The sequence below is a fragment of the Haliotis rubra genome, unplaced genomic scaffold (assembly GCF_003918875.1).
Source record: "Haliotis rubra isolate DU_JTF1 unplaced genomic scaffold, ASM391887v1 Scf1295, whole genome shotgun sequence".
Lineage (NCBI taxonomy): Eukaryota > Metazoa > Mollusca > Gastropoda > Lepetellida > Haliotidae > Haliotis > Haliotis rubra.
This window is the reverse complement of record NW_025765220.1, coordinates 1-26,705: the sequence shown is the minus strand read 5'-3', so window position 1 is coordinate 26,705 and position 26,705 is coordinate 1. Positions and strand designations below refer to the sequence as shown.

Below are 26,705 nucleotides of genomic sequence, written 5' to 3'. Positions count from 1 at the left end.
AATAAAGTAAATCACTGGTTTGTATGGTCACCACCTTATAGCTTTCATGTTGCTGACTGTGGCATGAAAATTGAATTAATCCCATTCTCCATCCAGTTCTGACTGGCGATTTGTAGCTAGATACATTCTCCATCCAGTTCTGACTGGCTATTTGTATACCAGATCCCTATCTCCATCCAGTTCTGACTGGTTATTTGTATACCAGATCCCTTTCTCCCTCCAGTTCTGACTGGTTATTTGTATACCAGATCCCTATCTCCATCCAGTTCTGACTGGTTATTTGTATACCAGATCCCTTTCTCCCTCCAGTTCTGACTGGCTATTTGTATACCAGATCCCTATCTCCATCCAGTTCTGACTGGTTATTTGTATACCAGATCCCTTTCTCCCTCCAGTTCTGACTGGTTATTTGTATACCAGATCCCTATCTCCATCCAGTTCTGACTGGTTATTTGTATGCAAGATTCCATTCTCCCAAGTTCTTGTTCCTCTTTGTTCCAGCCATGAACCCCAACCAACAGCTCCTGATGATCGAGGATGAACAGAGCGTGACAGAAAGTACCGCTGGCCTCATCCTCCCCAACAGAGCCCGTGACAACATTATGACTGATGTGTCTGTGGCGTAGATTTGCAACTGTGATATATGTAGAATCTGTGATGTTAGCTCAGGCTGTTTTCATTGTGAAACAATTGGTCACCAAATATATTTCCTGGATAACATTCCATAAATGTTATTGTCACAACCACAACATTACTGCACCCTTTAGTTTTCTGGTAACACAATGGCTTATCTGATGGTTCACATGGTAACACAATACCACACCCAGTGGTACACATGGTAACACAATATTACACCCAATGGTACACATGGTAACACAATATTACACCCAGTGGTACACATGGTAACACAATATTACACCCAGTCGTACACATGGTAACACAATATTACACCCAGTGGTACACATGGTAACAAAATACCACACCCAGTAGTACACATTGTAACACTATACCACACCCAGTAGTACACATGTAGCACAGTACCACACCCAGCAGTACACATGGTAACACAATACCACACCAAATGGTACACATGGTAACAGAATACCACACCCAGCAGTACACATGGTAACACAATACCACACCCAGTAGTACACATGGTAACACAATACCACACCCAGTAGTACACATGGTAACACAATACCACACCCAGCAGTACACATGGTAACACAATACCACACCCAGTAGTACACATGGCAACACAATACCACACCCAGCAGTACACATGGTAACACAATGCCACACCAAATGGTACACATGGTAACACAATACCACACCCAGTGGTACACATGGTAACACAATACCACACCAAATGGTACACATGGTAACAATACTTTACCCGCTGGTACACATGGTAAATACAGTCAATGATTGTATACATGGTTACACAAAAGATACTCAAACTTTTCCCCATAGATGAATGAAGTCAGAGGACCTAGTGTCGTTTCAACGTTTCACTTTGGGCCTACTTTGCTAGCATGGTAAGGATCTGACATTTATCATAGGGGAGGGGGCACCCAGAGAGATTTTTGTATTTGTATTTGTGTGTGTGTGGGTGTGTATCATAAACATTATTAATTTGAACATCACAAAGGGACTGATCATAGTATATGTATAATATATGACCAGTTCTTAATGTCAGAAGAACCATTTACTTAAATTGACCCAAGATAGTCCTCTTACTTGATTGCCTTAACAGACTGTGATATACTCACTCAATACCATTTGTGACCCTCATTCCTGAGGTCTTAACAGAAGCACATGGCACATGAACAGCTGGACCTACACATGTTGAATTTAAATCAAGACATAGGATGTTGTATATATGCTTTTGTAGAACTTGAGATCATTTACCAATCTCATCATATCCAAATATTGTGTCAAGTGTCTTATAATGTCTTTCATATTTTGAAGGAGTAATTTACAACTGATGTATATCACATTATGAAATAACCTATTTTTATGATATTTCATGTCTATATAATTCTTTGTCTTGTAAATTCCCTATGTAGTATCAAGATGGTGATGATGATAATAATGATGATCCAACAGATGTATTGTGTGGCAATACTAACAGTGCTTTCCTGTTGTCATGGTACTTACTCTAGCTTTTAACTGCCATTGGAGGTATTATATACAGAGACTATCCTAATTGTAAGACGAACAAAATGCATTGGTGATCTTAATATACAGAAATAATGATCTTATTTTTCTCTGATCTTCTAGATCAAAATTTGTATGAAGGGGAATGATGTGAGGTTATTATACAGAGCGTGTCTTATATTGGTTAAATCATCCTTGTTTTTCAGCGTTTGTGCTCGAAGATAATTAAATATATAGACAAGGATTGCATGTTCTTATGGTTTAAGTACATGACATGTAACATCAGTCTATATGAAGTACATAATATAAATAGATCTGTTTAGCAATTTGGAGTATCATTTTTGGATATTGAGGCGGGGATACCAGAAATGGGCTTCACATTTTCAGCTTGGCATCCAAAATGGTGCAAGTTGTTGATGTTCTCAATTTCTTGTCTCATTTGAGTTCTCTTCACTGTGCCCATGAAAATACAAATAACCAGTACATCACTTATTACTCTGCCCGAAGTTATGTGTTGACTACGGTATTTCTCCATTATTGAGTGATGTTTCAACTGGGAGAAAGAGTTTTTTGCTTTTGATGGGCACTTTGTGTCACCCTCAGCTGTCCTTTACGAAGGTGGCCATTGAATGTATCTGTATATGAAATAGGAGTCTGATGGGATACATGTATGTATCAATGAGGATGCAATATGTCTGTTATACAAGTGCTTATATGTCCGTAAATTGTAAAATGGCTAACCAGCAGGTAAGCACCGAACATGATTGAAACATTTAGAACAAATATACCTCTCAAAATAAGTTAAAGACCAACACATTCTAATATATTACTACAATTAATCTGTCAATATCATGCCATGACTGAGTTAATATAATAATATGAGTGAATCAAGTTGTCTTCAACTCTCTTTTTTTGAGTAGTATAAGAATGTATGATTGATGGGTTTGGGCATATACAGGAATAGTGTGACAAAGATGTGTCTGAATGAAATATATCTTTCCCAAGTGTTTTGTTCATCACACAAATGATTTGAATCCAGTTATTTTACTATGAAATCTGGAGTCTGATTTGAATTTCTTTAAGAGGCAGAACCAAATACTGGTGTTGTCTTTTCTGTTCAACAAATTAAAACTTAGTTTTATTAATTTTAAGGGTTTTTTGCTTTCGTGTTTTGTGTGCGAATATATCATTAATAGTGTTTGTGAGTATCGTTTTATGTGTTTTATTTACATATTGGGAAAAAAACCCATATTTTACTGTTTTGGATTTGTGTGTATATTGAACATGTCATATGCTTTAGTCTTTTTCTCTCTATTCATCAGTAATTCCCCAGTTTAATATTTTAGTTTATAAGTCATATAGTTCATATATTGTCTACCTGGTAGCTAGATCTGTGATAGGAAATAAATGTATATATGCGACAAGACAATACCATCCGGAAATTAAAACACAGGTTGTTTCAGGCAGTTGGTTTAGCCTTCACTTGCAACTCCCTTGCAATTGGATTTTATTGCAACCTTGCAGAAACTAGGCATTGTTTGAAAGATCTCTCGCAAACAATGTCTTGTGGAACGTTTGTGTCACAAGTGTTACGACATATGTTGTAGTTCTGCTGGTCAGAACGCCAGCACTGTTCATTAGTGTAACACCATATTTTGAAAGTAGTGATCACGTTTTGAAAATGCTCTAAAACAGATTAGGACAGTTGTACTTTACTTCCTTGTCAGTAGTCTCCCTTTGTAATCTAGCTCCATTGAGCTCTGGAACAGTCCACACAACCGTTTCTGGGCATGATGTATTGATCATGTCAGAGATTAGTTTTTAGGTACCCAACTTTCATATTTGTAACAAAGTGTTTCCAAATACTAGGCCCTTTTTATCAAATTTTATTGTTTATGGGCATTTCTTAGAAGTTGACAGTATAAAAAGTGGACAAATATCACTTCTTTGATATCCTTTTATAGTGATGTTTCAGAACAGGATCCACTTGCACAAGATGATTGTGAGCCTATGTTAAAGTATGGGCATAACGATCACCTTAGCCTTTAGATAGCTTTGTGCAAATGCACCCAGATCCTTATGTTTGTTGTCAAGAAAGCCATCTGTTTTATCTTAAAGCTGGATGGCCGAAAAGAAAGCCCCTCACTCGATATTAGGATGACACATATGTCCAACCGATCTGTCGATTCCTCAGAACGGTCTACTGAAGTCAGTGTGTTCAGCTCCATTAATGCAGGCAATTATTAGTAAATATTTTACCTGATCTCACAGTGAAAGTTGTGACATCAACCACGTTTATTTTTTACATGACAATATATATATAATAATGTTACTTTAAGTGTACAATTTGTTAAGATTCAATGCATAATAAACAGATTAGATTTTTTAGCTACAGATGTGTTTTCATTTTGAAAAACAAACATAAGCAGAATGTTTCACAACATTTATTTACATTTTCTGTACATGTCAACAGTTACTTATCCTATTACAAGATGTCCGTATAGAGGTACAGTTAGAGAAGCCTTGTTACGTCACACAGTCATATCTATATACAGTGTATATACAAAGGGACTCATTTAGCAAGACAATTGTTATCTCATTGGCATTTTAGAAGTTGGTAATAAGAATAAAGGCAAGATACTATCAAGATGACAACATCTTTATCTTATCGATTCTTATACCATTGTCAAGCAAGAGTGAAGTTGCCTGACAATGGTTTAGAATTTCTACGGAAACATCACGTCATGATACAGAAGCTACCATCCATAAAGTATCTTGCCTTTATTGTCTGACAACTGTTAATCCAGACAATTTCAACACGTCCATTCGGAATAGTAATGTATCAATACTGTTTCATTAGACAGACTACGTGCCTAGAACATCAAGTTAACTTGCAGTCTCTGGCTGACAATCCTACTCCTTCATACACAATACAAATCTATTTCTTCCCACTCTTATTATAAATAATAATACCTTTAAATGTTTCTTTAATGTCACATTCTGCAATGTGACTGTGGCGTATAAATACTGGACTTGACAAACCCATGATTGAGATGACGAAAAGGAAGGGCAAACTCTACATTGTAATAAAGATTAAGGCTCTATGTCTACTGCAAACAACATGGCACAGTTCGTAAAAAGGAAACATAAATCAACAGCTTTAAACATAGTTAAAAACAAATTTAGGATAATTATGTGCCCTGTCCAATTGAATGTCATGTGTAAGTACTGTATGAATATTCCCTAGTAACCTTAAAACTGGCTCCTAGTTCTTGTGTAGATTAGTTTTTATTGAGAAGAATGGACATCAAAATGCCTTGTAACTATTTTCAAAACAGATTCAACAACTTCTGAATTAAGTGGGTATGATTGTGTCCTGCTCGATCCCTGAAACTTTTGGTAGTACCAAAACCATTTATTACTGCACATACAGTAACAATGATTCCGATACATCATAAGGAATAAGAAGTAATATAATAATATTTATATAAGCAGATTCTCAGTTCAACATCAGAAAGGGATTTTCAAATTTATCTTTAACTTTAAAACTGATCTTGAGCATACAAAATTCCTCCACTTGTTGCCCTACACATCTCAAAAATAATAACATATGTAGACACTAAAACTCAAATTGTCAACACCTGCTTTAAAATGTTACCAACTAAAATATCAAGTATTCCTATTCCATCGGAAAATACATACATGATTTAGATGCATGCAAAATGAAGACATCTCATACAAATCGATTCAATTACATGGACCATTTTTGGTTATATAATCAGTGAAACATAAATAACACCAAACACACTGGATAAAGATGAAGAATATTCTGACACAGGAGCATACAGTGTTCAAGAAGTGCCTTTATACTTTCAAATACCCGAAGGCTACATTGCATATTCCTTTAAATCACTGACATCTTGCAAAAACAAGCAAGCAAACTTAGCCGTACATCTTGACAAGCTGGAAAGAATGATCATCACAAATTATCCAACTGAAGCTGCCTTCACGTTCAAAAGTAACCTACATCATGAGAAGAACAGCCGGTTGATGCATCTCAAGTTGATACATTTTGAGTTGGAAAACTAAGGCGACATACAGCCCTCCCTCCTGCATGTAGACTGGCTGGAATGACACTGAGTGAGTGAGTGAGTTTAGTTTTACGCCTCACTCAGCAATATTCTAGCTATATGGCGGCGGTCCAGAAATACTTGAGCCTGGACCAGACAATCCAGTATTGATCTACTCAATTGGGATACGATACATGTGTCAACAAAGTCAGCGAGCCTGACCACCCGATCAGTCGCCTCTTAGGACAAGTATGGGTTACTGATGATTGGATTAAGTCCAGTTACTATTAAAGATTGTTTTGATAGTACTCTGGCCCATTAAAGTTCTACCAAAGCTATCCATTGTACATAGCTACATAGCCCCAGTTCCAAGTTGCTGCCAAGGGTCAGAAGTCCGAAAGTTACTAGCTCTCCTCCCCAATGTCTGGTTTTCTATCAAGTCTGCTGTTCTCCCAACAAGTTGAGTCTCTGATGGTTATCTCTCACAAGTCAATCATCTGGGGCCTCCGGCGGTGACATCCCCTCCAGTTTCTGCAGCAGTATCTGTGCCCCCTTGAATGTCATCTTCCTTAGACTACTTCTTGATGCCAGCTCAGCTGCTGCCTCACCTGGGACGCCACCTCAATGTCGTCCAACTCCAGCAGACTGTAACATCACAGACTGTAACATTCAAAACATCATACATCAGTCATGTAGGTATTCATAGTTCCCAATAATAAAAATATGTAATGTGAACACCATGCATTACACTGAGTCAATATAATGCATAAGCTGAGGCAATATGTTGAAGGGCTAATTAGACAAATCACAACTCTGATCAGTACTCACTAGACAGTGGACTGTTCCATTATACCCGTAGGTGTTACCCTAATTAACCTTCTAGTTCAGTGTCTGTCAATTGGGTGTCTGTCAAATGGGAGATAACCTTTCGGTTATTTCGAGGCATGTCAGCTCAATGTAGGTCAGGAAATCCTGAGGTGAGTGAGTTTAGTTTTAAGCCACTTATAGCAATATTCCAGTTATATCACGGTAGACACCAGAAATGTACTTCACATTTTGTACCCATGTGGGGAATCAAACCCGGGTCTTCAACATGATGAGCGAACGCTTTAACCACTAGACTAACACACACCACCCCCACCCCATCCCACCTAGAAGGTGATGAAGTTGTCTGACACTCACCCAGGACCGTGGGTGAGGTTGCTGACAATCCCAGAACTATGATTAGAGCCAACAGACTCTGGCACTACTAAGGGACACAACTCTTCACAGACCATTGTGGTCCTTCTGACAACCTCATGTTGTGCAGAAAGATATATATGTTTGAAACCTCCCCCAACACCCCCACATTCCACTCCTCCACCTACCTGATGAGGGTGAAGCAGCCCCTGTTGCAGGCCGCCCAGGACTTGAGAGTCCCCTCCACCAGGACCGACAGCAGTATGTTGGAGAACAGCACTGTCACAAAAATCAGGACCTGTTATAAGCAGCGCTACACAACACATCATCACACCGAAAGTAACACTGGGTTTGATGAACATCTCTGATCTCAGTCTGTTCACACTGCTCATAACTTCCTTATTAAAAGAGAAAAAAGATAAGCTTTTGCCAATGTTAACAAATAAATACAAACATTACCTTTTTACATTTGGTTTAATAAGATCTAGAAAGAAAAAGGAAATAACCTTTCTCATTAAAAGATGGCATAATTTGTCCATGAGGAATAAAATTAATCACGTCAGGGGACGACAGAAATGGGCTTCACACATTGTACTCAAGTGGGGACTTGAACATGGGTCTTCGGCGTGACGGGTGAACGCTTTAACCACTGGGCTACCCCACCGCCCAGGAACAGAAGCAAAAGGAACACCACATGACAAGGCACACACGAAGGAAGTCACAACATCACAGTGCACTACGTAACCTGTAACACCACACCTGTACATCACACCTGTACACCACCCACCTGCACACTCGTCCTCAGTGCTCCTCTCCTTGTCGTTGAGGATCAGCCTCTTGAGAGTCAGGTGGCCAGCAGGGTGCTCCACCATGTGCTGGTTCTCTCCCTTGGATGCAGAGAACGGCTGTGCAGCGATCTTAGCAATGGCTGTCATCGCATCCGAGGGGTCACCTGACACATAAAGAATGCAGATTTGAATCCGACATCAAATTATGAAAACAAAGTATCTAAGAAATAAGCCAAAAGTTTATTTTCACAAGTCATCACCGAATGTCATATTGCAGTAGTCAGCTTAATGTGCAGAAAGTTCCAAATACTGCAGATATTTGTTGCATACCACAAAGGTGAATCCCATCTGTAATGTACAGATAAACAAACATACTCAGGGGCTGTTTAGTCTCAAGGCATTACAGCACGACCCTGGCCTACCTTTAGCATGTGTGATGATGCCCAGTATCATTAGCAGCGCAGCGTTGTTGATGGCGAGGTTGGCAGCGTTGTCAACGATGTACTGTAGAAGGGGTTTGGACACACAATCTAGCAACTCCCGATGACGTATGTGACCATCTTTTTTACTGAAATAAAAAGCAACTTACAATATTTCTTGTGCAGATTTACAGCTATAACAGATCAATTAAATCTCCGAAGGCAAATCTGAAATCATATTGCTCATTGTTACAGCTCTCTTAATAACCTATAAATCTATATTCATGCAAGTCATACATTTTTTTACAGTATCTATGGTTTAATACATCTAGCATTATTCTAGCAATTTCAGAGGAGAAGAAACACAAAAACGCTTCATACATAGTTCCAATGTGGGACAAACCTAGGTCGTCACCACCATCATAGTTCATCACTTACGCTTTAGTTGTATGATCCCCAGGGAGTTGAGGTTGAAAAATAAGGTGCCGTTGAGATTGACATCCAATGATTGAAGAGAAAAAACAAAGTGCTTTGAGCATGCACATTGGATGGACTATAGCACTACATAAATACCCATAAAATAATAATAATAATCTACTGCCCATGGAACATGTTTCAAGTACATAATGGATTTCATGTTCTCATCTGATCTATTTCACTCTGTGAAAGTGTTGGGGGATGTCTGCTGACCTGGTGGTGTTGGCGTCCCCACGCTGCAGGATGTGTACGATGTCGGGGTGGAAGTGGAGTGGGTCCCGTGGAGACAACAGATACAGCAACACCTTCCGGCCGTACTGGTTCTCCGCTACCTGACTCAAACTCTTCAACATCTCCTGCAACACACAGCTGTAACGTAACAGACTGCCTGGGTGATCAGTATTTAAACAAGCATTGTCACTAAGGTGACATAATCCCCCGCCGAAAATTATCAAATCAAACTTATAAAGTAATGAAAGTTAAAGTTAAATGTCAACAAAAACATGACCAGTCAACCTCTCTTGATATCTTGCTCTTTAGGCTGACAATTCAGGTTAACATGCTGAAATCTTCAAAGTGTCGCTGTGACCTTGAAAATTAAGTGAAGGTCACCAAAATCGACTGGGCCCTGCACCTTCCCTAGATAAAGCTTTGTATTGAATATGAGGAAAATCCAGTGAACGGTTCTTGAGATAACTTAACATGCAGGTAAAACGTGAAAGTCCCCTTGTGACCTTGAAATGAAGGTCAAGGTCACCAAACCTGACTTGGACCTTTCTTATACTGTGATGAACCTAGGTACCAAATATGAAAAGAATCTAGAGAACGGTTCTTAAGATATTCCAATTCGTTCATACGTACGTACGGACGGACGGAGCCTAATACTATATCCCTCGCTTCACGCTAAACACGCGGTGGGGGATAAGAAGACAGCAGAAGAGCAATCTGAGAACTAACTAAAATGAACATTAATTTTTAACACATCAAAAGAATCCTGGAGAATTCAGTTGCATAGAAAATGGGTCACATACTATGCCCCTACAATGAATAAGACCAAAATTTTTCCAAAGTCCCTTACTATACACATAAATCGAAACTGTTACAGTGATGCTCATTACCCCATGAATGAGTGAGTGGGTGGGTGAGTGAGTTTTGTTTTACGCCACTTTTAGCAATATTCCATCAATATCTCAGCAGGGTACACCAGATATGGTCTTCACACATTGTACCCATGTGGGGAATCGAACCCAGGTTTTCTGCGTGGCGGAGCGAACACTTTAACCACTAAACTACCCCACCGCCCCATTACCCCATGAACATCATCTATAACAAAGTCAGGTCTTCTTTCTTCATAAAGGTCTGTGAATGTCCAAATGTCCAATGTTTGAACAGCTCCATCATGCTTATTACAGTCAAGGATCAATAGGATATGTAGCTTATGTACTGACCTCCAGAATGACCTTGGAGACAAACTTCGTGTCGTCCACAACGTCAAAGATCGCCAGCAAGACCATGTGACCATACTCATCCTGGCTGATGCGTGCAATGTGGGTCTTGAGACTCTTGAGAATTACCTTCCGATCCTGGGGAGTGTACACATGGATTGGTAATATGTTGTACTACATTCTAAATATGGATAATAAAAGCAAGCGAACATTAAATACGCAATGCCTTTAAGAAAGTGGTCAAATATAACTTGATATATTTGGAATTACACTTTCTCAGTAAAGTACTCAACTTTTTAGGGTTGAGTTCCATCTTGGCTTCAATCCCACACTCTTAGTGTTAGGCACCTAATCAACAGCACACAAAGTCAGCTATCTAACCAATCAGCAACCACTGCCTCCACAAAAAATGTTGTCCTGGGCCACGTTCCTCAAAGCGATCATAGCGCTATGACAGTCGTAACTCCCATACTTTAACATAGACTTACAACTGTCGAAGCGTTATGACAGTCTCCCATACTTTAACATAGACTTACAACTGTTGTAGCGCTATGACAGTCGTAACTCCCATACTTTAACATAGACTTACAACTGTCGTAGCGCTATGACAGTCGTAACTCCCATACTTTAACATCGACTTACAACTGTTGTAGCGCTATGATCGCTTTGAGGAACAGGCCCCTGGATGGTACACAAACCAAACAAGTGCTTGTGCTGTACTTTACTGTGAAAGGGTAATCTCAAATAAAAGCATAATACAAGTGAATACTGTTTGATACCAATGACAATAACATAATCAAGCCTAGGGCAAAGTAGCTATACAATCCTTAGTTACATATAGCTATACAATCCTTAGTTACATATAGCTATACAATCATTAGTTACATATAGCTATACAATCATTAGTTACTTATAGCCATACAATCATTAGTTACATATAGCTATACAATCCTTAGTTACATATAGCCATACAATCATTAGTTACATATAGCTATACAATCATTAGTTACATATAGCCATACAATCATTAGTTACATATAGCTATACAATCCTTAGTTACATATAGCTATACAATCATTAGTTACATATAGCTATACAATCATTAGTTACTTATAGCCATACAATCATTAGTTACATATAGCTATACAATCATTAGTTACATATAGCCATACAATCATTAGTTACATATAGCTATACAATCATTAGTTACATATAGCCATACAATCATTAGTTACATATAGCTATACAATCATTAGTTACATATAGCTATACAATCATTAGTTACATATAGCTATACAATCATTAGTTACTTATAGCCATACAATCATTAGTTACATATAGCTATACAATCATTAGTTACATATAGCCATACAATCATTAGTTACATATAGCTATACAATCATTAGTTACATATAGCTATACAATCATTAGTTACATATAGCTATACAATCATTAGTTACATATAGCTATACAATCATTAGTTACATATAGCTATACAATCATTAGTTACATATAGCCATACAATCCTTAGTTACATATAGCTATACAATCCTTAGTTACATATAGCTATACAATCCTTAGTTACATATAGCTATACAATCCTTAGTTACATATAGCCATACAATCCTTAGTGACATATAGCCATACAATCCTTAGTTACATATAGCCATACAATCATTAGTTACATATAGCTATACAATCATTAGTTACATATAGCTATACAATCATTAGTTACATATAGCTATACAATCATTAGTTACATATAGCTATACAATCATTAGTTACATATAGCTATACAATCATTAGTTACATATAGCTATACAATCCTTAGTTACATATAGCTATACAATCATTAGTTACATATAGCTATACAATCCTTAGTTACATATAGCCATACAATCCTTAGTGACATATAGCCATACAATCCTTAGTTACATATAGCCATACAATCATTAGTTACATATAGCTATACAATCATTAGTTACATATAGCTATACAATCATTAGTTACATATAGCTATACAATCATTAGTTACATATAGCTATACAATCATTAGTTACATATAGCTATACAATCATTAGTTACATATAGCTATACAATCATTAGTTACATATAGCTATACAATCATTAGTTACATATAGCTATACAATCATTAGTTACATATTACATATAGCTATACAATCCTTAGTTACATATAGCCATACAATCCTTAGTGACATATAGCCATACAATCCTTAGTTACATATAGCTATACAATCATTAGTTACATATAGCTATACAATCATTAGTTACATATAGCTATACAATCATTAGTTACATATAGCTATACAATCATTAGTTACATATAGCTATACAATCAATAGTTACTTATAGCCATACAATCATTAGTTACATATAGCTATACAATCATTAGTTACATATAGCTATACAATCCTTAGTTACATATTACATATAGCTATACAATCCTTAGTTACATATAGCCATACAATCCTTAGTGACATATAGCCATACAATCCTTAGTTACATATAGCCATACAATCATTAGTTACATATAGCTATACAATCATTAGTTACATATAGCTATACAATCCTTAGTTACATATAGCTATACAATCATTAGTTACATATAGCTATACAATCATTAGTTACTTATAGCCATACAATCATTAGTTACATATAGCTATACAATCATTAGTTACATATAGCTATACAATCATTAGTTACATATAGCTATACAATCATTAGTTACATATAGCTATACAATCCTTAGTTACATATAGCCATACAATCCTTAGTGACATATAGCCATACAATCCTCAGTTACATATAGCTATACAATCATTAGTTACATATAGCTATACAATCATTAGTTACATATAGCTATACAATCCTTAGTTACATATTACATATAGCTATACAATCCTTAGTTACATATAGCCATACAATCCTTAGTGACATATAGCCATACAATCCTTAGTTACATATAGCTATACAATCATTAGTTACATATAGCTATACAATCATTAGTTACATATAGCTATACAATCATTAGTTACATATAGCTATACAATCCTTAGTTACATATTACATATAGCTATACAATCCTTAGTTACATATAGCCATACAATCCTTAGTGACATATAGCCATACAATCCTTAGTTACATATAGCTATACAATCATTAGTTACATATAGCTATACAATCCTTAGTTACATATTACATATAGCTATACAATCCTTAGTTACATATAGCCATACAATCCTTAGTGACATATAGCCATACAATCCTTAGTTACATATAGCTATACAATCATTAGTTACATATAGCTATACAATCATTAGTTACATATAGCTATACAATCATTAGTTACACATAGCTATACAATCATTAGTTACATATAGCTATACAATCATTAGTTACACATAGCTATACAATCATTAGTTACATATAGCCATACAATCATTAGTTACATATAGCTATACAATCATTAGTTACATATAGCTATACAATCATTAGTTACACATAGCTATACAATCATTAGTTACATATAGCTATAGTTACATAACCAGCTTTCATTCTTGTCTCATTTAAATGACTGAACAACACTGACCTTGACAGTGCCGAACCAGACACAGTTCATGGCGACCCTTGACCCATCCCGCGTGTGTATCATTGTGATCAGCTGCTCCCGGAGACACTCGATCATTTCCTGTGGAAAAATGTCCGCACCATCACTCAGTGAAAGCAAGCTTCTTGATTTGATTGATAGTCGGATTCTGCATGACTTGCACTGATTATTTAAAAAACTTGATCATAAGTCATGATAATCGGAGGACAATGTGTAAGACTCTCAGATTGTGATTACAAGACAATGCAACAACATGGTTTCAATACACAATGCCATTTAGAAAGTGATCAAAAGTAACATATGTTATATTTGGGATTACACTTTCTTAGCAAAGTACAGATTCTAGTACTTTTGTGAGGTTGAGTCCCATCCGGGATTCGAACCCACACCCTCAGAGTCAGGCACCTAATTGCCAGCACACAAAGTCAGACGCCTAACCCGCTCAGCCACTGCGGCTTCCACTGACCTCCTTGACTGTATTGACCTCAGTTCATGAAGTTTGCAATACTCCATGCACTTTACAGTTGAGCACACACTGAGATTTACACATTAGTGAGTTTGACACTGCTTTGTAACAATATTCCTGACTCATCACAGCAGCTGAAACTCAACACACATTAATGAGAGAGTGATCCGAGTTGTACTCTTCAGGGACATCAATTGCCAAACACCAAGAATGGGACTTACGGTGTGCCCATGTGGAGAAGAGAATCCGAGTCCTCAGTTTGTTGGAACAAACCTAAAACCACCCAGGCAACCCCACCTCCCGATTCTAAGACCCTCTCTAATGTAAACTTACTGATCTCATCTTGTCAGTGGCATAGTGGAAGAAGTCATGGAAGATCTTGTGCACCATGGAGTGAGCCAATATGTCCCTGTGGGCAGACAACAATATCAATCTTTAATAACGAACATCAAAACACTGCCTGAACATTATCCAACACATTTTAGTAAACGTCTTGAAGTTTTACGGAATTACAGTGAGTGAGTTTAGTTTTACGTCACACTCAGCAATATCCCAGCTATATGGCGGCGGTCTGTAAGTAATATAGTCTGGACAAGACAATCCAGTGATCTATAGCATGAGCATCGATCTACGCAATTGGGATATAATGACACCTGTCCACCAAGTCAGCGAGCCTGACCACCCGATCCCGTTAGTTGCCTCTTACGACAAACATGGGTTACTAAAGATCAAATCTAACCCGGATCTTCACGGGTTTTTAGTAGCTATAAGTTACTGAGATCTTCACGGGTACTGAATTACAGACTGAATGTATAAACTACACCTACTTGTCAATGAGAGGGAGGAGAGCCTCCTTCATGTTACTTAGGATCATGTCCTTCTTGTCTGGCTGTTCCAGCATGATCTGTTCCAGGGACTTGGTGTCGTGATTCTGTCACAGAAACATTCTCAGTCAGCACATGTTCATAACAGCAGCCAAACACGAACATCACCTCCCTAGCATCACTTGTCAACCCCATTCATTGGGTAAGTGAGTGGGTGAGTGAGTGAGTGAAGTTTTATGCCGCTAAATATTCCAGCAATATCACATCGTGGGACACCACAAATGGGCTTCACACATTGTACCCATGTGGGGAATCAAACCCGAGTCTTCGGCGTGACAAACAAACGCTTTAACCACTAACCCACCACCCCAAACCCCGAATCATCCTGTAAGAGAGGGTACTACTGACATATGATCTATACTTGTGAAAACGAATTATCAAGATTATCAGATACATTGCGTGTGCAGACCATAAAGTTTGCATGTATACAATTAAAAGTAATTGGTTTTCGGTCTAGAATCTAAGCATATAATCAAAATAATTTTGTGCTGAAGTGAGAGATGTGCTACTCTAGATTATCTTACCGTACCTTAAACAAAGTAAAGCTTGGTCCATAGAACTCCTCCATCATAGACAAGCGCTGTGGAGCGTTAGCGTAGTCATTGTATGCAAATTCCAAGATTTCCACCGCTTCCTGCACAAACATGGTAAATACACTGACACAACATACACAGGACAAACAGTGTGTGATAAAACACCGTTCATGGAATCATAATACACGACAAGATCAATTCACCGAAGAAATGGACAGATGAAGGGAGGGGAGATGGCATGGTAACCACTTCTAATTTCAAGTTCTTATCCTAAAACCTTATGTATGAGCATTCTATTTAAAGGTACCTTTGAATGCGATTGTAGTATATTTCTCCAATTTTCGTTTAAACAAGAAGACAAAGTCATCAATAGCCCCCGCAATGGCAAAATACTCTTCATGAATATGTCTACGAGTTATGATTATGTCAAATGTTTTGGTGTGTATATAGCTAAGTGGAAGGAGAGAACTGAAAAGTTTCACTACCACAAGATTCAGTTGAAGCCAAAATTGTTGCCATGGAAACGCAACAAAAAACCTTTTTAATCAGAAATCCAAAACTACCAAAAGGCACCAGTTCACCACTAGACCTACCTATGCATGAAATTTCGTGATGAAACAGTGAACAGTTTTAAAGTTCTGCTCCGGAAAAGAGCACTACCACCAATTTCAGGCTAAGTCAAACTTCTTGCCATGGAAACGCAAAAAATATTTTATTCAGAAATCCAAATCTACCAAAAGGCACCAGTTCACCACTAGATCTATCTAGGTGCCAGGTTTGGTAAAGAAACATTGAACGGTTTTAGAGTTATGCTCCGGAAAAGACAAATGTGCACGGATGGAGTCCATTTTAAAAACCCCGCAAAACGTGTTGCGGGGGATAAAAATCACAATTAAGTGTTACCATTAGATCATGCAATGGAAAGAGTTATGTGACACCTCCATCAACACACACACACACACACACCCACCATGCCATGTACAAAATCAGTGACCCACCTACCCTCAATTTTTAAGCATAACTGTTTATTACTTTTATGTACAGAATTGCTGATGCCCCTAGTACATCTGCACAAAACAGGCGACTCAGTAGACTAAATGAAGAAAGCAACAATCAAGGATGATAATTTCAGAAACCTGGCAACACATGGCAAAAGAAAGTAACTTACCCTGTGCCTTATCAACTTCCGAACATTACCATGGAATGTCTTGAACATAAAGTTACGCTGTTGTTTGGAGCTGAAGAGGAAAAAGTTTTAACAATGTAGAGCAAAATATTACTACAATTAATTTCCATAAAATAAATCTCCCTGGAACAGACAATATGACCGCACTTGCTCCCAGTAACACAAATTTTTTGTTTGTTTCTTGATTAATCCCGCTCCCAGCAATACTACAGCTAGGTGGCGGCGGTCTGCAAATATTGAGTCTTGTTGACCAGACAATCCAGTGATCAATAGTAAGAGCAACTGAGATAAAGGCATTTGTCAGCCAAATATGCAAGCCTGACCATCCAATCCTGTTAGCTGCCTCTTTCAACAAGTTATATGTATGCATGGCACAGAGAGACACATTACACTTACTTACCCATACTTCAAGATTTTCCTGATCACAAACTTGGCATATTTTGATTTGCACATTGAAACTATTTCATCTGGAACAGAAACAATGAGAAAATGTGAAATCATTTTTTTATATCACGATTAAAAAGGAAGTAATGTTCACTGACTGAAATTCCATTTAACAGAAGGTGACAATATTCAAGCAAACACTGACGGTAATACACAGCACATTTCTATGTCATGTGACCTCTAGTTAGAACTCCTTACACCTCAACACTCGCAACACTGCTATTGACATACATATTCAACCATTGTCGTGAACAGGAAAAAGCAATAATATGTATAGAGATACTGATTCAAGTCCACAATGCAACATGCAGTTTTCTACCTATGTGCTAGCCTGAAACAACTACATTGAGCTGATGATGAGCAATCACCAATGTAGGTAGTCCTTGTGGACTGACAGTATGCGAGGGTGATAACAGAGAACCAGAACCAGGCATCACTTTTACTACAAATAGGAACTGAGTTTGGTTTTACGCCGCTTTTAGCAATATTCCAGCAACACACGGCAGGGGACACCAGAAATGGGCTTCACTCATTGTACCCATGTGGGGATTCGAACCCGGGTCTTCAGCGTGACGAGCCAACGCTTTAACCACTAGACTACCCCAACGCCCCAACTGAACAAGAAGGCATGGTCATCAATTTCCCCCGCCACACGATTCCTGTTTTTTAACTCCATCACGACATTCATGTCCTGAAAACACATACCACATTTGGTTTCCCTTCAAGAACGGTTAGGCCCAAAAAAATAAATGTTGTGGTTCCGATTTCCTTCATTTCAGAACTAGGGTAGGTAGGTAGGGTTTGGGGTTTCTTTTGCAAAATATTTTTACATTACTCATGTGTCAGAAAATAAATTTAATTTATTATGTGGTGAGGAAAATTGTTAGGCCCAGCGGGAATATTTAGGGTCGATCAGGAAATCGGAACCACAAGCTTTTTTTTTTAGGCCTTACTGAGAAAATCTGTTCCCATTGGGGATGATGTGCACTAAGTCAAGAAATGGATGACAAGGGCCATAACTCTGTAACACATTGTAACACGGTTTCCGTTTTCGAACTCCATCAAAGCATTTGTGTCCTGAAAATGCATACCAGATTTGGTTTCCCTATCTATGACAGAGAAAATCTGTCCCCATCATCTCGGACGGACACATGGAAGGACAGACACACGGAAGGACGGACACACGGAAGGTCGGACGGAGCTCAAACCCATATAATAAACTGATAGAAGAGGTAAAAACAGTAAACATTGTTGTCTCATTCAAGCAGGACTAGCAAGAATGATGTTGGGAGACAAGGAATCTTACCCTCATGTCTGTTGATATCACATTTCTCAGATGACATCCAAGTGTGATTATCTACGTGTCTGATATTTACCTTTAATCTCCTCCATGACGGATGTCCTGTGTTCAGGGTTGCCGTACTGCACCAGACACTGAACCACACGTGCTGTGTCATGAGCCATGGACATCTGCAACACAGCCAGAGGGAGTGAGTGAGTTAAGTTTTATGCTGCTTTTAGCAATATTCCAGCAATATCACGGCGGGAGACACCAGAAATGGGTTTCACACATTGTACCCATGTAGGGAATCAAACCCGGGTCTTCAGAGTGATGAGCGAATGCCTTAACCAATCTTCATTAACCCATGCTTGTCATAAGAGACGACTAAAGGGATCGGGTTGTCAGGCTCGCTGACTTCGTTGACACACGTCATCGGATCCCAATTGCGCAGATCGATGCTCATGCTGTTGATCACTGGACTGTCTGGTCCAGACTTGATTATTTACAGACCGCCGCCATATAGCTGGAATATTGCTGAGTGCGGTGTAAAGCTAAACTCACTCACTCACTTGACAAGCATACTGTAAACGTACTTATTTTCGCGTGGTGCAATTTTCGCGGAATTGACAGTTTAGACTACTTCGCGCGGTCAATTATTCGCGCAATCAGTAATTGCCGGAACTGCCAGTTGTCTCTTTGGCCGCCACTAATAGCAGTGAAAACAAACAGAGTGGCTTAACCTGTCAGGCGACATTTATTGCTTACTCACAGGAAATCCCTATCTGTGCGATATACTAGTACACAGTAATCCGTTTACTCCCGGAAGAGATGAAAAACACATCAGTCTTATGTTCCGAATTCTGACGATTTGCCGAATTAACTTTTACTGTATATGAAGCTCTTTGTGATTTCAAACAAGCCGAGTTGTTGTGAATGAGATGATTGAGTGTTAGTGACTATTCGCTTCATGATGTACTGGTGAATAAAATCTTAATGAATAAATAAAATACTGCTGTATTATTTCTTTCGAGTCATTTCACGGTAATCTGTTTTGTATCAAACCATGTCATGTGACCAATTTCCATGGCGACACAACACACATTGCTGTTTTCGCTAATTAAACGCAATGGATTTGGCTCATTATTTAATTATGTTTTGGGAAATCCATTACAGCGACAGTTAAGTATGATCAGTCGTCATTTTAAGATTCCCGTTGATTTCTGTCTTCAAACGTGATGTGTTATGGTAACAACTCAGGGGCGAGTGTGGCTAGACTGAATGAATGACAGGTTTATTCGCGATGTATAAATTTTCGCGCTAAAATGTTTTTCGCGAAAATAAAACCTGCGCGAAATATAATATCGTTTACAGTATTTTGCTAGCGACATATTTTCTTACTCTGAATCTCCTGGGATAACGACAAGATGGAATACTCTATCAGACACATAACTAAATGGGATATTAGCCATCACATTATTTGGATCTAACTTGTTTGTTGCTTCATACTGGAGTCAGCAACAATCCACCAATATCACGGTGGCCTGTGAATAACTGAGTCTGTGTCAGGCAGTATTCCACACAGTATGCGTGTGATGACACACATTCAGCTAAGCTGTCAAACATCTGATCCAATTTATACAAACCTGTAGAGGTTATGAATTCTTTGAAGAAAGTCCTCCTTGGGGTACATATAAGCATTAAAATGTCCATTTTAAATCCTACGACAGTTGTAACTATATTTTTAATAAAATATTTACAAAACAAAAAACTCGTTTTGTCTTGTGAGACCACCCCTACAGGGCCCCACCGGACCAACACAGCCAAGAGCAGGTAACTCTCGCCGTCTACCTCGTACCTCACTTTTCATGCTGAACGTGTCAAACAGAATGAGGGGGTGGCTGTACCCAAGGAGGACTTTCTTCAAAGAATTCTATAACCTCTACAGGGTTTGTATAATTCTTTTCAGAAGAAGTCCTCCTTGGGGGTACATATAAGCATATGACAGACTCCCAAAGATATTTGAGGCGGGGTGGCATTCTGTCTGGCAACAACTAAACCCGTGGTGGAGTGAAATCTACAACCGATCTGGGAAATAGAAAACATCGAGCCACCTGACCGCTGGCGTCAATCAGGCGGTAGAACTAGAGAGCTCCAAGCTTATATGTCAATTGGCTCAATATCAATGACATAAAACCCGCCCCCAACCATTACAATGGAAGGAATGTATGGGGACATGCGAAAAACAACTCCCAACCCTAATATAGCCCCAGCCAGACAAGCGTGGCGAGAGGTATAAGGGTAGGGAAAGCTTAAAAATTAAACGCTACAAAGCCAATAACCCAGTGAGTCAATAAGTACTGCAAACTAATGCTCGAAAGCACCCCTGTTTGGAAGAGGGCTTGCCGGGACCTCGATAAAACCCAGAGAAATTATTAGCCTCGCTAAAACTTTCTGAGGAAATCGAACGAGTACAAACGCCATGCATTGTACGAGTGAAAAACACCCCCACCAAACACTCTCGGCGTGAGGAGGGTAAGTGTAGGCCACCATCCCACAAAGCTGATTAACACAGACTCCCAAATACCGAAGGCTCGGGAAGAGGGAAAAACTGTAAGCGTACAAAAATCCCCTGAATAGCGACATTGAACACAGAACCGATACCAATGACCAGTTACTAACTTGGTCAGGGTGGCAGGTCACTCTCCACTGGAGAGAACCGAAAGACCGAACCGAGCACGATCCTTAGAATGCGTGTCAAGTTGGTAATGGCGAATGAAGGCGTTCTGCTGGCTCCAAAGAGCGACAGAACCGATCTCTTCATTGAGCAGTGCCGCTGTGTAATGCCAACAAAGCGGCATCTGCCCTACCTAGTCTGCCTTCAACCCCTCGGGGGGAGGTAAACCTTATCATTGTAACCATACAATTACGGAAACAAACCAACGAGATAAAGTGCGCTTTGTTAGCAGACTCCCCAGTCTTCCGCCACCAAACAGCTCACATGGGTACCCGTCACGGATCCCTGTTGTTCGTTCGTTAAGTGACAGGCGCGGGTGAGCAATCGAAGATTGGTCCCGGTGCGGAAGGCTGGTTAAAGGGTGGAAGTCGCGATATGAGCAGTCACGTGGAAAGCAATATCGCGACTTGAGAATGGGTATCCGGGTCGAATACTGGACATGATCAGTATAAAATACTGTCAGTGTCGGTCAGTGGGAATCGCATGGATGTACCCGACCCTTCTACCAGAGTTCACCACAACAAGTAAAGTCGTCTTCCACGTCAACAAGTGAAGTGAGAGAGCGATATACTTGAAAAATTAGAGGCCAGACAGCCAATTGTGAATAAGGTGGCAATTTTAAAGGGGGGCTGGGTGGTCACGACGGCGGCTCGAACCCTGTTCATGCCAGCTACTGACGCCGATGTGCGAGGGATGCTGCCTAGGCAGAGCACCATCGAGCGAGGTGTGAAGCGTGAAATAGCCATGGAGTGCCCGGCAATGGTGGAGGTCATAAGGCTCTCAACCAAAGCGAGGTTATAGTAACTCCAATATCCGAACTAAATCCGCAGAATAGGGATTATGAAATCCCCTATCTGCACACCAGCGCCCACCTATCAACACACTGAGCGGGTGTCGAATCCCAGGCAGAATTGTGTCTGCAACGGTTGCAGGAATTCCATGTGTTATACCCGACAGAGGCCAAATTCACCCAGCGAATCCGAGGATTGGTGTGGCGCCCGCAGAGTGAGAATGTCTGGCGAAGAGGTAATCGAATCCGCGTGCGGGATTGAACACCAACCTGACTGCTGTCAATTCCAGCACATTGATGTGCGGGTTGTGACTTCGTCTCAAGAGGCTGCAGGTCACCCAGAACATCGCCCTAACCCGGTAGGGATGTATCTGGCTGGACTGAGAAGCGGCGGTGTCTCCAGGGTGGGGACCCTCGGAGAGCGGCTGACGTCTGTCCATCTGACTCCGTGAGGTTGACAATTCCGCCCAGTTTCAGTATTTGATCGTGGAGTCCCCAGACTCAACAGTTATCTGAAATCATGATGAGTCAGTCGCCTATGTATCGGGTGACAACACCGGCACCGCGATCTGGCTATCTGAGCTGTAATAAACCTCAATTTGGTGAACACCCTTGGCACCGTAATGTAGCCTAAGGAGAGCACACGAAACTGGTAGTACGTCCGTCAAACAAGAAACCGGAAGATAAATCTTGAAATCAGGGTGTGCAATGGAACAAGGAGTGTACAGCGACCTCGAGGTCGATTGACTTGCGCCAATCCTGTCTCCGGTAGATGACATCACCGGTGCCGGTGTCTCCATCTTGAAGGACAGTACCTCTATAAACTTGTTCAGCTCTCAGATGAGAATGGGTCTGAACATTCCGTTAAGTAATGGCAACTATGAAATAAGTGGAGTCAAACCCACATATTCCTGACCATTGGAAACCACCACACTGGTTGCCTATCCCAGCAAAGACTGGATCTGGGCGCGGTATTGTCGCCGTCTCCCGGGAAGCCGACGCTGGAGTGTGTCGCCCGCCGGTGTTTCGCGGCAGAATATAGTAACCCCAGCAGTCGGCAACTTAACGTTAGCCGATGCCTGGGCACCTGAGGAAGTAACGAAGCTCAACAGACTTCCGTATTCCTCCGAAACTGTCCCGGGCGTATATGCCCATAACCGCCTTCTCTCATCATTTGACTAGCACAGCTACAATGCAGTCCCTAGCCAGATGAGAGTTGCCCCGTCAGATGCACGCCCAGATTCGCCCGGACGAAAAATTCCACCGGCTCTCTCCCCTTTCCACCAGCTCCCTCAGCAGCTGAGAGATGCGCGAGTGGAGCATACAGCGCTTGAGCTGTGAAGGGGAAAGAACGGCAGACTTAAGGGAGAGTGTGAGGCCTTGTCCGGATGCCGTGCTGGAAGCAGGCTTCCCTCCGGGAGGCGAACTCCAACGGTTCGGGTAGTCGACATGGACAACACCGGAGGCAACACAGCCGCGATTCTATCTGCGTGACTTGCCCTCAGGACGAACCTACTTAGTGGTAAGTTCAAAGTAGCGAAATGAGCCAAAGCTCAAATCAACTTGTCCACTATGCGAGCCTGAACCCGATTCCGAGGCACATGTGAGAAGCCTGACAATCAAGGTTTCACAAGCTCTCAGACAAACCTGGAGCGGCGAAGGTGACAGTCACACCCGGCATACTTCGATGGCATCTAGGTCAATACGCCAATAGACATCAGGCGAGACCTGAACTACCCGGAGCCAAGACCTGAACTACGGTCGGGAATCTAAGCCCTACCAGTGCCGAAGCCTGGGTCGGCGTTTACCCACGGGTTCAGAGAATCCGCGAGAGCCGAAGCTCAGCTGTTCTGGACCGAACCCCGATCGAGACCTAGACGTAGGAGTAGCCTGATAAATCAGGTTTCCCAAAGTACTCTCCTAAAGCGCACTAAGCGATAGTCAAACGCAGCCTATAGCTATATAAATACCCATACATACACATGTATGTATGCGTAAGTGCTTCGGTCGGCGGTTCGAAGTTCGAACCCGATCCCCAACACATGGAGTGGCCTGACAATGCAGGGCTCCCCTGGTGTACACGGGTAGACCTCGGCGCTGGCGAGGTGATCGGGCAGCTCGTCACACTCAACGGCCTCTTGGCCAGGGCATCATAGACATCAGGCCGAGACCTGAGCTAACAGCCGCGGGGATCTGCTCGTGCACGGGGCGAAGCCCAGGTCGGTGCTAGTCCGATCTGCAGTCCCGAGACACAAGGGAGTAGCCTGGCAATGCAGGTTGCCCTGGTGGACACAGGTAGACCTAAGGCGCCGGGGTGATCGGCAGCTCAGTGGAACCCAGACCGCCGAGAGGAACCTGCCGATATACAGGTTTCCCGGGCAACCCCGACTGACCACGTGGCGCCGAGGTGTCCCCGAGCTGGTCGGCGCCTAGGCGACTGCCAGTCAGGGCACCAGGGCAAAACCTGCATCGCCAGGCACCCGTGACGAACCTGAGCCCGGTTAGGTGGAGTCGCCACAGGTGCCAAGGCACACCATCACCTGAGCTGAAGCCAGGATCAAGCTGCCTGGGAGGGCGCCGCTCTCGAGCCAGAGCTCGGGCCGCAGCCAACCCCCAGATGCGTCCGATCCACCCCGACGACATTGGCGTTTGAGCTTCTGCGGAACCCAGACAGCACCGTGTCAGTCGTGCCGGGGATTTCACCACAGACGACACCTGGTGAACTTACCTTCGAGATCAACATTCGCGAGCCGAGCTCCCTTACGGAGCCCGGACATCGCGCTATCAATCATCGACTTGACATTATGTTGAAGAATATGTTGCTGCAATAGTGAAGCAAATTGAGTCATATTTAAGTCAGCAACATTGTTTGCGGGGAAACGATAAAGGATTTCTTAGAAACCTTTATCAAATATTATCCTCCGCTCTGGAAGCAGATTAGTGAAAACAAAAAATCTGCGTGTCGGAAAGAATGCGCGAGGCGAAACCCAGATTGTAAAACCACAACCTCGCCTATGAGCCAACGCGTTGTGTAAACGCATGAAATATGTATCATAATACAACATAATGTAACAGGAATATTGGCGCAAGGGCGCTTATTATGAGCATCCTTGATCGTCGTGGAGCGCCCTCGGCTAAACACCGGAGGCACACTTTATGACCATCCTGTGGCGGTAGTGCATGGCACAACGAACAGGGCTTAAACTGCAACAAACAGAACCACGCCAGTGTTACTAGCAGGAACTGTGAAGCAGCAAACACATAAACACAAGTAATAGCAAGAATAATCGCGCGGGCTTATATATAAATGCTATAAGCTACAGCCATTTAAATACTAAACATACAATGCAAAGCAGAAAAAGGCTAGCCACCTCTGCGTAGTTTAGTGATAGAGTAAAGTTGAGTGATACTGAAACGAACACTATCAAAATTACTCAACAACGACTTACCACAAATTCGCTGAAAAGAAAGAGAATTTAGGCAAGCCTACCATATAATATGCAAACATAATATATGAACTCCTACTACAAGCTACCAAGAACATATAGCAAGGAAACCACGATCGCGGTCCCGCCATTTTGCCTGCCACATGGTTGGAAACAGAGAACCAACCTGCAAAGTTACAACAAAGATGAAATGAAAATATCCACATATGACGCCCATCTAACAGCCGGTCGCGTGAGAAAGGAACCATACATACAGATTGAGACTCTTTACACTCATCGCATCGGCGTAGGAGAGCAAACTCGAAGCGAACACCACGCATGCGTCTATTCAACAGAGCGACAGCATGAAAGTGTGGTCACGAGGTAGACGGTGAGGGGTTACCTGCTCTTAACTGTGTTGGTCCGTGGGTCCTGTGGGGTGTTCTCCGACAAATAAGCGAGTTTTTGCTTTGTAAATATTTTATTAAAAATATAGTTACAACTGTCGTAGGATTTAAAATGGACATTTTAATGCTTATATGTACCCCAAGGAGGACTTCTTCTGAAAAAGAATCATTCTCCTTTTCCAACAAGCAATATTGTGGTAGATACCTGTGAAAACCTAAGTCACCACAGGGTACAGTTAGAGGTGCTGAAAGGATACAGCTGACTCGAGGAACTAAAGCTTAAAATTACAAAGAAGTTTAATCCATAAAAATATCTTGGACATCAATGTACAACTTCTAAATGCCACTGAAAGACATAAAACCAGTAGTTCATAATACAAAGGCCAGT

At 40.8% G+C, this 26,705-nt stretch overlaps 2 protein-coding genes across 2 annotated transcripts in view; one reads left to right on the top strand and one right to left on the bottom strand.

Annotated features, from left to right (window-relative positions):
- Positions 1–1,061, top strand: part of LOC124267007 (phospholipid-transporting ATPase ABCA1-like) — a 79,150-nt gene extending 78,089 nt beyond the window's left edge. The window contains 1 exon segment of the mRNA XM_046701850.1: positions 502–1,061. Within this exon segment, the coding sequence (XP_046557806.1) occupies positions 502–626 (125 nt within the window). The 3' untranslated portion in view covers positions 627–1,061.
- A 5,658-nt stretch (positions 1,062–6,719) lies between these two features.
- LOC124267012 (pumilio homolog 3-like) lies at positions 6,720–25,128 on the bottom strand. The gene is given in 16 exon segments (XM_046701856.1): positions 6,720–6,818; positions 6,821–6,875; positions 7,598–7,688; positions 8,197–8,361; positions 8,620–8,765; positions 9,307–9,449; positions 10,542–10,676; positions 14,149–14,247; positions 14,966–15,041; positions 15,460–15,563; positions 16,046–16,150; positions 17,218–17,287; positions 17,636–17,702; positions 19,056–19,149; positions 23,212–23,285; positions 25,026–25,128. Coding segments are annotated over 16 exon segments (1,626 nt in total).
- Between the last annotated feature and the right edge of the window lie 1,577 nt (positions 25,129–26,705).